Here is a 14,045-nt window from a genome sequence, read left to right as displayed (position 1 = left end):
AAAATGTGACCTTCAGGTTGATGGTTCAATGCAGGAAGTTTTTAATTCAGAGAGAATCTTCCTTCACACCTGATATTTTAGAAGTGGGAACAGATGCAAGGTCTGGTATCATCCACCTGCTCTAACATTCAGGGACAAGGGCGGGGCGGGGGTGGGGGGTGGGAAACAGGGCACTCAAGAAGTGGATGTGGGGCCTCCCCGGTGGCGCAGCGGTTGAGCGCTGGGTTGCGAAACTGCGCGCAGCCTCTGCGGCGCCGGTTCAATCCCCGGCTGCTCCCCGGCCACCGGAGGAGGGTCCCACATGGCGCGCAGACCTCTCCTGCCGCCTGCTGCTCCTCAGCAGTGTACTTCGTGTCCTTCTGCTTCTGCTCCTCTGCTCCCTGCTCTGGCTCTGGTGAATTCTCTCACCCTCCCGCGCTTCTGACTGTGCCCAGTGCATGTATAAACAAAACAAACAAACCAGCAAACAAATAAATAAAAAAAAAAAAAAAAAAAAAAAAAAAGAAGTGGATGTGAGGAGGGCAAGGCCGTCAGGTGAGTGTCAGCAGCCCGACCCCCAGCGCCACAGCTGAAGGGAGGTCAGCAGGCTGAGCCCGAGCGGGATCTGTTTCCAAGACCGGCTCTGAGGAGGAGGCAGTCACCTGGGTCCCGCGCTCTTCCCGTCTCCTGGAGGCCAGTGCGGGTGTCCGGGCTATTTCCTCTTGGCCTGTCAGCGCTGGCAGCACAGTCTGCCAGGGGAGCTAAGGCTGAGAGACCCGCCAAGCAGAGGTGGCCTGGAACATTCTCCTGAGTCTGGCCCCGTGTCTGTTACACATCCTGTCTCGCTCGACCTCGCTGCCAACCCTGAGTTTCCCCACAGCACGGGGCTGGACAGGGGGACACCCAGACTCCAGAGAGGGATCCCTGGGACAGGGGCAGTGGCCCGGAGGTGGCAGCTGTCCGGGATCGCAGCTTGGTCCTGCAAACATTATTCAGCTGGAGCTCCGTGTCCTTCACGCTGCTGGAGAGTCCTGGGAGCATGAGCACATTGCGAACATTCTAGGAATTTCCTCCCTGCTCTGGTCTGGCAGGGAAGCGAGCAGAGCCGTCTACACAGATCTGAAGTGGGAACAGGTTCCACCTGACCGTGAAGCAACTATTGGAACACGTGCCGCCTGCAGGTAAACCAGTCTCTGACCTCCCCGAAGACCAAGGATCCAGACAGAGAAGCTTTCACAATGGGCGCCGGCCCTTCACCTCCACAGCGAACTCTGGCGCTCACGAGGCTTCGAGAAAGTCCAGTCCCTGAGCCTCACACTCCTCACGTGGACAGTGGGAGCAGCAAAACCCACTTCCCTGGCACGCACCATCCTCAGGCACCACCCCAAATGCCAAGACACCCTGCAGTAGTAAAGTGTAAACAGTGAGGGACTTCCTGGAAACATCTAGAGAAAGACACGTTTGTATAGAGTGGGAATCTCCACTTGCAGGGTTGGCTGTGGACTCAGGGTGGGTAGGTGGGTGCTGACAGCAGCACCCCGAGGTAGCATGCTCTCTGTCCATGGGGTCCGGTAGAATCTGTAGTGAAGATTTAGAACCCAGGGAGGGGGTTGGAGACCCAGAACCCCAAAGGTCCTTCGGGAAGCACTTCCTGACCCTGCTCGGGGTAGCAGCCATTGGGGGCGGGAGCAAGACCCGGGGCAGTGGGGCCAAGGAGCACCGGGGTCTGGGAGGTCTCGAAGGAGCTGAGGGTCCTCTGCGGCTCTCCCTCAGGACCCCCGTGGTTCACTCTGCCCTTGGGGTGGAGAGGCCAGAAATCCAGTAGTCACGGGGCACCCCAGGGTGAGACAGCTCTGGTCCAGACCACCGTGGTGAAACGAATATCACAATAAAACGATTGTGAATTTTTTTTGTTTCCTGGAACATGGTGATTTTACACGATACCGTAGCCAATCAGTGTGCAACAGCATCCTGTGTGGAAAGGCAAGTGTGTACCTCAATTAAAAATGACTTTATTGCTAAAGGAATGCCAGCCATTGTTGAACCCTCAGGCGAGCCCTACTTTTTTTTTTTTGAAGATTTATTTATTTATGCATACAACAGCTGGGGTACAGGCCAGAGGTTCAGGGGGTGGGGGCGGAGTGAGAGGACTCACCAGAGACAGAGCAGGGAACAGAACAGGCAGATTGACGAAATATGCTGCTGAGGGGAGCAGCAGGGAGACAGGAGAGGTCTGCTGCGCCATGTGGGTAGCTCCCTGGCAGTGGCTTGAACTCGCGCTGCAGAGGGTGTGGACGGCTTCACAGACTGTGGCTTAACCCCTTGCGCCACCAGGGAGGCCTGAGCCCTACTTTTTTTTCAGGTGAGGGCGGGTCCAATAAAAGACACAAGTCTGCAAAGGGAACTAAAAGGGAGCGCAGCAAATTGAGGGACGCCTCAATTCGCTTCTAACTTACCAGGCAGGACACGCCATCTCTCTTCTGAGTCTCATTCTCACACTGCGCGTGGGGCGGGATGAGAAAGACACGATGACCCTGGCGTGGGGTCCCGCGGGGCTCAGGCTGGCCGTGGCCTTGGAGACAGACGTGTTCCTGGCCACCATCTGTAGAGGACCCTGGCGCCCGCGCCTCCACTCCCACCCCCGCCAATCCAGAAGCCCTGAGGTTCTGCCATCACAGTGTGTTTTGAACCCCTGCTCTGCACGGGGAGCTGGCCTGCAAAGGGACCCTTGCAGGGACGGGGTGGAGGGTGACGGGTCTGCAGTCCTGCTCACCCCTCGAGCACAATCGTCAGCCAGTCTCTTCCTGGCCTCCCTCAGCACCCAGTGCGGTGCCTGGGCCTCTGGAGAAATGATGATTAAATAATCACAAAGATGCAATGAGCAGAGTAAGTCGGCTAGAGAGGCCATGAAGGGAATTTTAAGAGGCCATCAATCACCCAGGCAAAATTTATTAAATATCTTTCCCCCATCTTTATGCAATGCGAATTTTTTTTTCTTTCTGTGAAATAGAAGCATGCTATTATTTTGGTGGGGGGGTGGGGAGTGCAAGGACAAGGCACAGGGGAGGAGCCCAGCCTCCTGGAGTGTTGAGGGCCTGGCCTAGACCCAGAACTCACTTGGGCTGTGGAGAGAATTCTGGGCATTTCTGTTTATCCCAAAGTGCTGGTTTGGTTTTCCCTCTTCCCCCAGAGCCGCTCCCAGCCCCGGGAGACACACTCATCCATCAGCCTCGCTCCCCACAGGCTGCCCTGAGCCAGGCCCACAGGACACACTTTACCAGCCTTTTAATCTGGTGAGTGTCTTAGGAAGAAGAAGATAAGAAAGACACCCTCCCCTCCAGCCACTCCTGTTTCTTAGAAAAACAACTCTCAGTGCAAAAAAAAGGAGTGTATTTGGGGATCATTGTCTTGGACTCTTGTGGCCGAAGGACACTAAGGTACCAGTTGGTCCAAGCAAAATGGTCCTGCTGAACAGGGGCCAACGGGTGGGATCTCAGCTTCTGGAAAGGAACATCCACCAGCAGGAACAGGCAAGGGCTGTCTTCAGAAGGTTAGCGGCAGAGTAAAGGGCTTCTGTTCCTTTTATTTTCTCAATCTTCTGGAAATTATGAAAGTTCTGTCGTGAATAAACATGACTTTTAAATCAGGAAACATAGTGTTTTTTTTTTTTTTTTTTTTTGTGGGACCCTCTCTCGGCAGCTGGGGAATGAACCGGAGTTGCAGAGGCTACAGGCAACCTGGCAGCCCAGCGCTCAGCCGCTGCGCCAGGAGGGGAGGCCCTCAGGAGACATGTTTTTACCAAAAAAAAAAAAAAAAAAAAAAAAAGCTGCAGGCATTCTCTTTCTCATGCTGGCTGTGGAGGCAGCAGGTCTCCGTCCATTGTTATTCCTTGTCATGTATTTGCAGGGTGCATGTCATCTAGATAAAATATTGAATACTCAAATTTTTTTGGGGTTGCAGAAACTCTTGTTTACATAAAATTTAATCTGGACGATGCTGTCACTGAGTCAGGGTTGCCCTGGGGCTGGCCAAGGGCTGTGAGATCTTCTGATTTCCTGCTTCTGGGGTGAGGGAGGGGGACCGGCCAGGCCTGGGGCTGGACGCTAATCCTTCTAACTTCTTGCCCTGCTTTTTCCTCATTCACTGCCTCTTTCATTCAACTTCCTTCCTTAAACCCCAGCGGGGTTGGAAGCCTGAGGGCTAACACTAGTGCTGTTTTCTCTTAATGTGATTTCCCATATTCCCTTATTTTCCCTGATTGTCCTTAAAGATGGACCTTTGTTCTGGCAGATGGCAGGAGAGGCTGGGCCCTGGAGGTGGTGGAGGTGAGGAGAGAGGCCCTGGGGAGGCTGCAGGCTCAGCCCGGAGGCCTGGCAGCCCTTGGCCAAGGGGGATTACGTGGGATTCCCGCTGCTACTTGGTCAGACGGGACTTGACCTTCCAGGAGACCGACAGCTTCCACAGGAGATTTCTCTGACGCTGAGTCCCGGGAGGGCTGGAACCTGGACAGGGCAGCTGAGGACTCTTGGCATGGCTGACCAGGAAGAAGGAAATGGTTTCTGATTCTCAGGGGACAAGTCCTGTGGAGAGAGCTATTCTGGGCTCTGGCTCTGGGAGGGAGTATCTGAATTCCAGAATAGCTCAGCCCAGGACAGCTGGCACGAGTGGACACAGTCTCGAGAGAACAGGGAAGCCTGGACTTCCCAGGCTGACTTGGCAAATTGTGTGCATTTCTTTTGGTTTTTGCTTGTTCATTCTTTTTTTTTTTTTTTTTTTTTAAAGATTTATTTATTTATACAGGCACTGGGTACAGTCAGAAGCACGGGAGGGTGAGAGAATTCACCAGAGCCAGAGCGGGGAGCAGAGCAGGCAGAAGGACTGAAGTACACTGCTGAGGGGAGCAGCGGGAGCGGCAGGAGAGGGCTGCGTAACATGTGGGACCCTCTCTGGGGGCCAGGGACAGGACAGAACCGGCGCAGAGGCTGCGGGCAGCTTCTCAGCCCAGCACTCAACCGCTGTGCCACCAGGGGAGGCCCTGCTTGTTCATTCTTTCAACGATATTGTCTGGAGCATCATTACAGCCACTGGGTGTTGACGGTGCAATGGTGAGCAAAGATGCAGTCCTTCCTGCCTTCTGGAGTCAAAATTAATCAATAAATGTCCAATTGCAACTGGATTGGAGACATCCACCAGGAGCCGCGGTGGATAGGGATGTGGTGACTGTGGAAGTATTCTTAGCCATTGCTTTGTCATTTTGTGTGTAATTTTCATCCTAGAATTTTAGGTTTTACTGTCCCTAGAAAGACTGCATTCCAGAGAAGGTTTGGAACCCCACCACACTTTGGTCTTATCTCAGACGGCTAGCCACAGCGGAGCTGAGCAATTCAGGCCACTGATGGGGTCAAACTAGCCATAAAATAGAGCTGCATCTCGATGTGACCAATCGGCTCAAAAACTGAAACTGTGCACCCACCGCTGTTAGGAAATGCACCTGTGTAACCAATGAATGGTTGGCAACATGATTTAATTTTTAGAAATCTGCTTGTAACCCTATATAAGATCCCTGTTCCCTTTGTTCAGGGCATTGGATACCTGCTGCTACGTTGGGAGGTGCCGTGAACACGGACTCGAGTCTGTAATAAACTCCCTTTTGTGATTGCATTGGCTCTGCCTTCCGGTTCTTGGAGGCTACGCTCCCCGAGTCTGCTGACCTTGGGCACAACAGTGACATCTCACCCAGCGTTGTCCCTGCCTGGTCCAGGCCGCATCACCTGCACCTGGAAGGTTCCCAGCTTCCACCCCCTTGGTTGCTTTTACTCCTAGCTGCCTGCGTGATCCTTTGGAAACTCTGCTGTGTCCTTCTCCGGTGGTTCTCTGCATCACTGCAAACTCAAACCAGCTGTTGTGCAATCTTTCCCAGGTAGACTGGAGAATTCTGTGTTTGCGGTTGGCGACTGGGGGATTGTCATGTTCCTTGATTCCTCAAGTTCCTTGGAGGTCATTGCTGGTTTTGCATATGAGAGGGGTCGCCTCCTGCAGTCTTTACCGGTTGCCTTCAGGTGGAGAAATTTTTCACTGGTCCTGCTCACACCTGGAACTTTCTCCTACCTTGGATGGACTCGCCTGCCAGGCGCTCTTGCTCCCTCCTGTGGCAGGATTCCAGAGCTCGCCTGCTCTCCATCTTGGAGCTCACCAGGCCGGTTCCTGGATGCGTCTCTATTGCTTTCCTGAAGGTGGCGCCACAGCTCAAGTTTGTGGTTTCCACCTAGCCACAGAGCCTGACCTGTTTGCACTCCGCATTCGGGGCATTGCCCCCTCTGCAGTTGCAGGGATCCTTAGGCTTCCCAGTGGCTCATGGGCAGTTTTCCTGCTGGATTCTAGAGTGCAGCCAGCAGGAATCATACCCTTCAATGCCCTCTGATGTCCTTATCTGCCTCTTTCCCAGTCTCCTCCCTCACCCACCCTTCTACAGAGAGGTCCCATCTCGAGTCAGGCCCTCATTTACCACTCTCCCTTTTCTCCCTGGTGAAGTTCTTCTTACCCTCCCCAGTGCATCCAAACTCATATATTTTTTAAAAATTAATTAATTAATTTGTTTGTTTATTTTTTGCTTTAATGGAGTTCTGGAATCTTTCTTGGAAGACTGGACTCTACAAAGGCCCTCTGGTACATGAGCGTCCCAGGTTTCTGCTGACAGCAGCTGAGACGGGCTGGGGCTGGCTCACAGCCCCCTGCTAGTTCCACAGCCCCTACCTATTACCTATAGCTATTACCCTTGAGAGTTGGGGAACCCTTCTGGGTCTGAATTGCTGAATCCCACCACTTCCACAGAAGTATTTTTGTTTGGAACGAAGGCTGAGTTTTACTTGTTAAAGGGAAGGTGAAAAGACAGGATGTAGTATGCCACGATGTGCTCCAGCTCACTTCTTTTTCAGGACTGAGTAATATTCCTTTGCATGGTGCACTTCCATGTGTTTACCCATTCGTCTGTTGCTGTTGAAGGACAACTTGGTTATTTCCAAGTCTTGACAACTATGAATGAAGACTATAACAACTCCCTATAAACACTCAAGATCTTTTGAATAGAGGTGATCCTGTCAGCACCTACCTATATAATTTTAAATTGTGGTAGCTATAGATAGCAGCACCTACCACATTTTAAGCTACGTTTGATGGAATTTTAGAGTAGAAAGATTCAGGATGGAAGTTCTCACAAGAACAAACACCAGAGGTGGGGTAGGGGATGATTAAGGAATCTTAACTAAAGCTGGCTCTGGAAGGTTCCAGGAATCTGAGGCGGGGTCAGAAAAGGTTATCAGCCAGAGGCCAGGCAGAGAGGATTACGGATCTTAGAAGACCAACCCAATGTGACCCAAGGCTAATGCTTCCACAATAATTCCATCAAAGAACTTTACAAACAACACCCTTGCCCTGGCAGAAGGCAGAGCGTTTAACTCTTTGAAGACTGCCCGCCTGCGTCTATGCAGCTGTCTCTCTTTCCGTTCCTCAATAAACAGGTAAGTAGGAACATCTGCTGAATTCTTTCTCAGAGGGACCCAACAACCCCACCCACCGAACCCCCTCACCTGAGCCCCCGCACATTCAGTGGCGTTCAGTATCTTCATATTGTTGTGTCACCATCAGCATCATTCTCTGTGGTTTTGTTATAGGGCAGCCCCGATACAAAATGGGGTGCCTGACTGTGGGTCCTCACCCGCGCGCTGAAAAGGACTTTTCAATGCTCTACTGCAGGCACACACGAAAGGTTAATAAAAGGTTTATTTGCAAGGGAAGGGCAAATGAGGAAATGTACAGCTCAGGGAGAAAAATGGGAGACAAAGTTTTAAATGCGTCCTACCCGATCCGCCGATCTGGAAACCCAAATGGCGCTCTGAGAGCTGGCTGCGAGCCAGGAGCCGTGAAGCCAGGAGCGAGCGATAGCCAGCCACCCCAAGACCCACGTGTTTGGTTTTTATACCAACCCTGGCTGCTTAACTCCACCCTCAGGTCCCAGCCACCTTCCCTTTGGTGGTGACGGGATTTGTCTCTCCCAATATCCTGATGTCTGTGGTCTGGAGTGGGGGTGGCGTCCACGAAGCCTGTATGGGATTAGCTCAGGACATCCTCTCCCCCTAACAGTTTTAACTGCTTTTTTAAGAAGGACTCACACAATAAGGAGAATCTTACCTTCATTAGCTCTTCTGATTAGCATCCTCTTTAGAGAAGTGTCCATTCAAATCTCTGGCCCATTTGAAAATGTTATAGGACAGGGAGAGGGGCAGCCCAAACCCCGCAAACCTGCCTATTCTACATGGGTTCTGCCATCCGCCGCATCAACACAAAACATAGGAGACTTTAATGGGAAGGAACTTTAATAAAACTAGGAAACAATACAGGTAAGTCAAAGAGTCTAGTTTCTAAATGAAGCATCCAGAGTTACCCGTCCCCCTCGTGGGTAAAAGTCCATCCAAATGGGATTGGCCCAGAGCAAGGCCCCAAAGCCTGCTACAAGTCTAAAGCATCTTCCAGTGGGGACCCACAGAAAAGGGTCACAAACAACTGGACAAGCCCGGAAGGAAAAGAGCAAATCAACATCAAGATAAAAGCTGCCATTGTCACCTCCCCAAGGGTCTCACCCACATCTGTGTCACCCCGTCCACGACCAAAAGACAAGCGCAGTTTCTTCACGTGTCTCTAGGCTCCACGCGCCTCCTCCAGGTCTCCTGGCTCCATCCTGCTTCCTTCCTCAGTCTCCTCTGCAGCTTCTCCTCTTCCTGCTCAGCTCCACCTCCCTTGGGTGGGGCAGGGAACCTCCCCCTTTCCTGGGGACCACCCTGTTACAAAAATACCGAGGTTCTTGCTTTTTCGTTGGTGATCTGCGCCAGTTTTGATACATTCCATTCCAGATGCCCAGGTGTTGTAGAGCAACCCCGATACAAAGCGGGGTGCCTGACTGTGGGTCCTCACCCGCGCGCTTAAAAGGACTTATCAATGCTCTACTGCAGGCACACGCGAAAGGTTAATAAAAGGTTTATTTACAAGGGAAGGGGAAATGAGGAAATGTACAGCTCTGGGAGAAAAGTGGGAGACAAAGTTTTAAATGAGTCCTACCCGATCCGCCAATCAGGAATCCCAAAATGGCGCTCTCAGAGTTCGCTGTCAGCCAGGAGTGGTGAAGCCAGGAGGCGAGCAATCGCGAGCCAGAGAGCCCCTAAGGCCCACGTGTTTGGTTTTTATATCCAACCTGGCTGCCCAACTCCACCCTCAGGTCCCAGCCACCCTCCCTTTGGTGGTGATGGGATTTGTCTTTCCCAGAGTCTTGATGGCTTTAGTCTGGAGTGGGGGTGGAGTCCACAAAGCCTGTATGGGATTAACTCAGGACATCATTTCCCCCTAACAATTTTAGAATCAATTAGCTAGTTAATGAATCTATCTGATTATCAGCTGGTTTATTAATTATAGTTAATTTTTGTGTATGGAGTGAGTACAAGTTGTAGTGGGAGTAATATGAGGGTGAGGCTGGAGGTGCGGAGGTGAAAGAATTCGCCAGAGACAGTAAAGAACAGAAAAGGCAGATTTATTGAAACACCTGCTAGGAAAAGCAGCGGGCGAGCCGGGAGAGGTCTGTGCGCGAAGGATTTGAGGATCTTTTATACTCTATTTGTTAAGATAAACATTTTATGAACCTTTTGTGTGCGCCTGCAGTAGAGTATTGATAAGTCCTTTCAAGCGCGCGGGTGAGGACCCACAACCAGGCAACCCACTTTGTATTGTGAGCTTCCTAACTCGGGGCACCAGTTTGCAGCAGTCACCTGCTGGACGTGTGGTCCCGGGCTCTGGTCTTTGACACAGAAACATGTTCTGGCCTCTGCTTCTGTGTTCCTGGAGCGGGGCTGGTTTTTCTGGTCCTGGCTGGGGATTTTATGGCCTTGTCCCCGGCCGCCTTATCCATCCCCTTATCCATTCGAGGCCTCCTGACCTGCCTGCTGGGCCAGGAGATGGGGCTTCGTTTTTGACCTGATTCAATTGATTTTTCCCCACGGTATAGTCTGTGTTGCAACACTTTTTCTCTTTTCCCATCTAGCTGCCTTGGGACTTGGTTGTGTTACAGGCCAGGGAGAGGGATACCTTAGAAGCCCCAAATCTGCCTGCTCTAAATAGGTTCTGCCATCCGCCGCATCAACACAAAACATGTAAGACTTTATTTATTTCTTTTTTTTTAAAGATTTACTTATTTATACAAGAACTGGGGTACAGGCCGGATCTGCGGGAGAGTGAGAGGATTCATCAGAGACAGAGCGGGGAACAGAACTGGTAGACTGACGAAATACACCGCTAGGGGAGCAGCGGGCAAGACAGGAGAGGTCTGCCGCGCCATGTGGGACCCTCGCCGGCCAGCTGGGATTGAACCGGTGCTGCAGAGGCTGTGGTCAGCTTCACTGGGCGCTGCTCAACCGCCTGTGCCACCAGGGAGGCCCATATAATTCTTTAATAGGAAGGAACTTTAATATGATTAGGAAACAATACAGGAAAGGCAAAGAATATAGTTTCTAAATGAAGCACCCACAGTTTCCCATGCCCTCGTGGGTAAAAGTCCACCCAAACGGGATTAGCCCAGAGCAAGGCCTGAAAGCAAGGCCCAAAAGTACCTTCCAGAGGGGACCCACAGAAAAGGATCAGAAACAAACAGTCTGGGAGGAAAAGAGCAAAATGAAAATCAAGATAAAAGCTGCCACTGTCACCTCCCCGCGGGTCTCTCCCCCACGTCTGCGTCACCCAGCCCAGGACAAGAAGCAAGCGCCTTTCTTGACATGTCTCTCTGCTCCCTGGGCCTCCTCCAGGTCTCCTCCTGGCTCCATCCTGCTCCCTCCTTCCCCAGGCTCCTCTCCAGCTTCTCCTCCCTGCTCAGCTCCCCCCTCCTCTGGGTGGGGCAGGGACCCTAGAAGTTCCCCTTTCCTGGGCACCACCCTGTGATAGTTGGACTCATTGACCATGAGGGGTGAGTCTACGGGGCTCCCCTTCCAGTTCCTTGTATCCCTCCGTCTCACCTTGCCAGTAGATTCAGGAGTCAATGGGCACAACACTCTCAAACTTGCAACCTTTCAACCGAAGACCACAAAAATGCTCACCTCTTGGGCCTCCCCGGTGGCGCAGCGGTTGAGCGTTGGGTTGCGAAGCTGCCCGCGGCCTCTGCGGCGCCGGTTCGATCCCCGGCTGCTCCCCGGCCACCGGAGGAGGGTCCCACATGGCGCGCAGACCTCTCCTGCCGCCCGCTGCTCCCCGCAGTGTCCTTTGGTCCTTCTGCCTGCTCTGCTCCCCGCTCTGGCTCTGGTGAATTCTCTCACCCTCCCGCACTTCTGACTGTACCCAGTGCATGTGTAAACAAAAACAAAACAAACAAATAAATAAATAAATAAAAATGCCTCTATAAAAAAAAAAAATTAAAAAAAAATTAAAAAAAAAATGCTCACCTGTTGCAGCTGCCTCTCAACCACTGCCTACACTCCAAAGATTCTCTGGGCCACGCACGCCCTTCCTCATAGGCACACATGGGCTTGCACCGAAACTGCTGTGGCCATGGGAATTGAAACTGCAGGCCTGATTTGGAAGGAGTTGTGCAATGTCAGCCAGCGCCTAACCACCCCTCGCTGGGTCTTCACATTCCCGTCAGAAGCCGGGCTCACGCCGCCATTGCTCATCGGGCTTGACCGTGTGCGCTCTGGCTCACCAGCCGGAGAACGGGGATCTGCCGCAGACCTGGCAGTTGGTGGAGGAGGAGAGTAAACCAGTTAACAGAAGGCCAAACCCTCTTAGAAGGGGCACCCCGGGCCTCCCTGGTGGCGCAGGGGTTAAGTGGCACCACTATCAAGCGATTGGCAGCCACTGCAGGGAGCTACCCCCATGGCGCAGCAGACCTCTCCTGTCTCCCCGCTGCTCCCCTCAGCAGTGGATCTCAGTCAGTCTGCCTGTTCTGCTCCCCGCTCTGCCCCTGGTGAATCCTTTAACCACCCTGTACCTCTGGCCTGTATCCCAGCTCTTATATGCATAAATAAATAAATCTTTAAAAAAAGAGAAGGTGCACCCCTTAACAGGTCCCTGGGAGCCCCTCGGTCATGACATCACCTTGATACTGGGCTTGCCAGAGCAGGTGCTCTGCAAAGGCGGCTGGACTGCCCTGGGCCTGCTGGGGGCAAGTCTGTGTTACCCTTTTACTCCACAAATCAAGGCGCAAACTCTTGGTAACTTGGCAAGCAAGTGGGCTCTAGCAAGACGCGGTAAATTGGTCTGTTTTCAGACCATCATAAATCAGAGACATCTGCAGGGGAGGAGGAGGGAGAGGGAGCAGAGGGAGGGAGGGAGGCGCACAGGGGCTGAGGTGACGGTGCACGGGTGCCTTGGAGAAGGAAATTCTATGGGGACTATACCTGGGGCGCGGGGCGGGGGGGAGCAAATATTGTTTAAAAATGAACAATGACGTAAAAAATAAAAACATTTAAAATAAAAAAAAAATAAAGAGCCTGTGTTGACAGACTCCACTCCTTTGACCTCCAAGTGAGTTATTGGGTGAGTCACAAAACCAGAAAGAGAACAGGTCGACCAATTTGTGGGACTGAAAATAGATATTTTAGAATATTTTCTGTAAATGACCCCAAATCAGATTTCAGGTGGAGAAACAGCTTTAAAACAAACACCCAGGACAGACCAAATCCTCGCCATCCGGGTGGCCGCGGCGCCGGGCGTGCCTGTCCTGTCCCGGGCTGGAGGTGAGCTGGGGCCCCGGCGAGCAAGCGGGGTACCCAGCAGAGACGGCCCCGCCCCCGGCTCCACCCCCCCTTCCCCGGCCCCGCGGGGGCCCGAGCCCCGACAGGCCCCTCCCCCCGCCGGCCGCCCCGATGGCGCCGCGCGGAGCAGCCGCCCCTCCAGGGCGCGCGGGGCCCAGGACAGCGCCCGAGGGGCCCTTGGGGCCCTGGAGGAACCCTGACCGGCCACGGGCTTGAAGGCCTGAGCCCCATCCAGCGCCGGGACCCCTCGCGTACCCCACCCAGCCTGGGGCTTGGCTTCCCCCGGGGCGCCCCGGTGCCCCCGCCCGCCGCGCAGGCTCCGGCCTCGCCGGGATGCGCCGACCGCGCTCGACCCGCCGCTGCGCAGTGCGGCCAGCAGGGGGCGCCCGAGCCCGCCCCTCGCCAGGACGGGTGCCCCAGGGGCGCGGTCTGGGGGAGCAGGACCGCGCCGGGTGGCATTGCCTTTGCTAATGCACCCCGCCCCGCAGTCAGCTGAGCATCATTTTGTTCTCTGGCCACGCAGCTCGCTGCACATTTGCATGGCGACTCTGCGGGCTTGGACTTTGACCCCTCTCTTTCTCTTGGATCTCTTGGGCCGCTCCCCAAATGTCCTGCCAAGGGAGAGGCTATGCCAGGCCCTGGGGGTCCCCCCCACCCCCCTGACCTGATGCTTGTGCCCTTGGCTCCAAGTCCCTGTTTGCCTCGTGGTACGTTTGGAAAGTGTGAACATTCCAGAAGTCACAGAGAAATAAAAGCATGGCCTGTGGTGCCCCTAAGCATGGCCTGTGGCACCGCTGCTGGGAACAGCTGAGGGGAGGAGCTCAGGAGCCAGGGAGAGGGCGGTGCCTGGCTCTCTGCTGTGTGGACCCTCAGCCCTGTGGGTCTGTGGTGGGTTCATGAGCCTCATGAGCCGCCTCCTGTGAGTCAGACGTGGAACGGGGCCAGGGAAGCTCAGAGTTGGGGGGTGCAGGAGCGTCCCCAGAGGAAGGAAGCACAACTCACTGACCGAGGGGGCTCCTCAGATATGAAACCAATGGAGAACCCCCTCCTGGGAGTCCGGGCCTCCTGGTATCCTCTCCACTGCAGTATACACGCGGCGGCTGCCCCGTCTCTCCCCACAAGACACACACCCCACATCACACACCCCCCACATCACACACACACCTTGATCCACACAGTTCATATCACATATATCTCACACCAGACACATACCTCACTCCACACACCCCTCACACAGTCCTCACACCACACCACACCGTGCTTTATCTGCCTCAGATCACACCA

General features: G+C 53.6%; 1 protein-coding gene across 1 annotated transcript in view; it reads left to right on the top strand.

Annotated features, from left to right (window-relative positions):
• Positions 1-11,763, top strand: part of LOC119231647 (26S proteasome non-ATPase regulatory subunit 12-like) — a 68,557-nt gene extending 56,794 nt beyond the window's left edge. Inside the window, exon 10 of the mRNA XM_037493343.1 lies at positions 11,651-11,763. Within this exon, the coding sequence (XP_037349240.1) occupies positions 11,651-11,763 (113 nt within the window). The remainder of the gene's footprint in view (positions 1-11,650) is intronic.
• The last annotated feature ends 2,282 nt before the right edge of the window (positions 11,764-14,045 follow it).

This window comes from Talpa occidentalis, unplaced genomic scaffold (genome assembly GCF_014898055.3).
Source record: "Talpa occidentalis isolate TD23 unplaced genomic scaffold, MPIMG_talOcc4v2.1 talOcc4.7, whole genome shotgun sequence".
Taxonomy (NCBI): domain Eukaryota; kingdom Metazoa; phylum Chordata; class Mammalia; order Eulipotyphla; family Talpidae; genus Talpa; species Talpa occidentalis.
The sequence above is the reverse complement of the archived record's forward strand: the minus strand, read 5'-3'. Positions and strand labels throughout refer to the sequence as shown.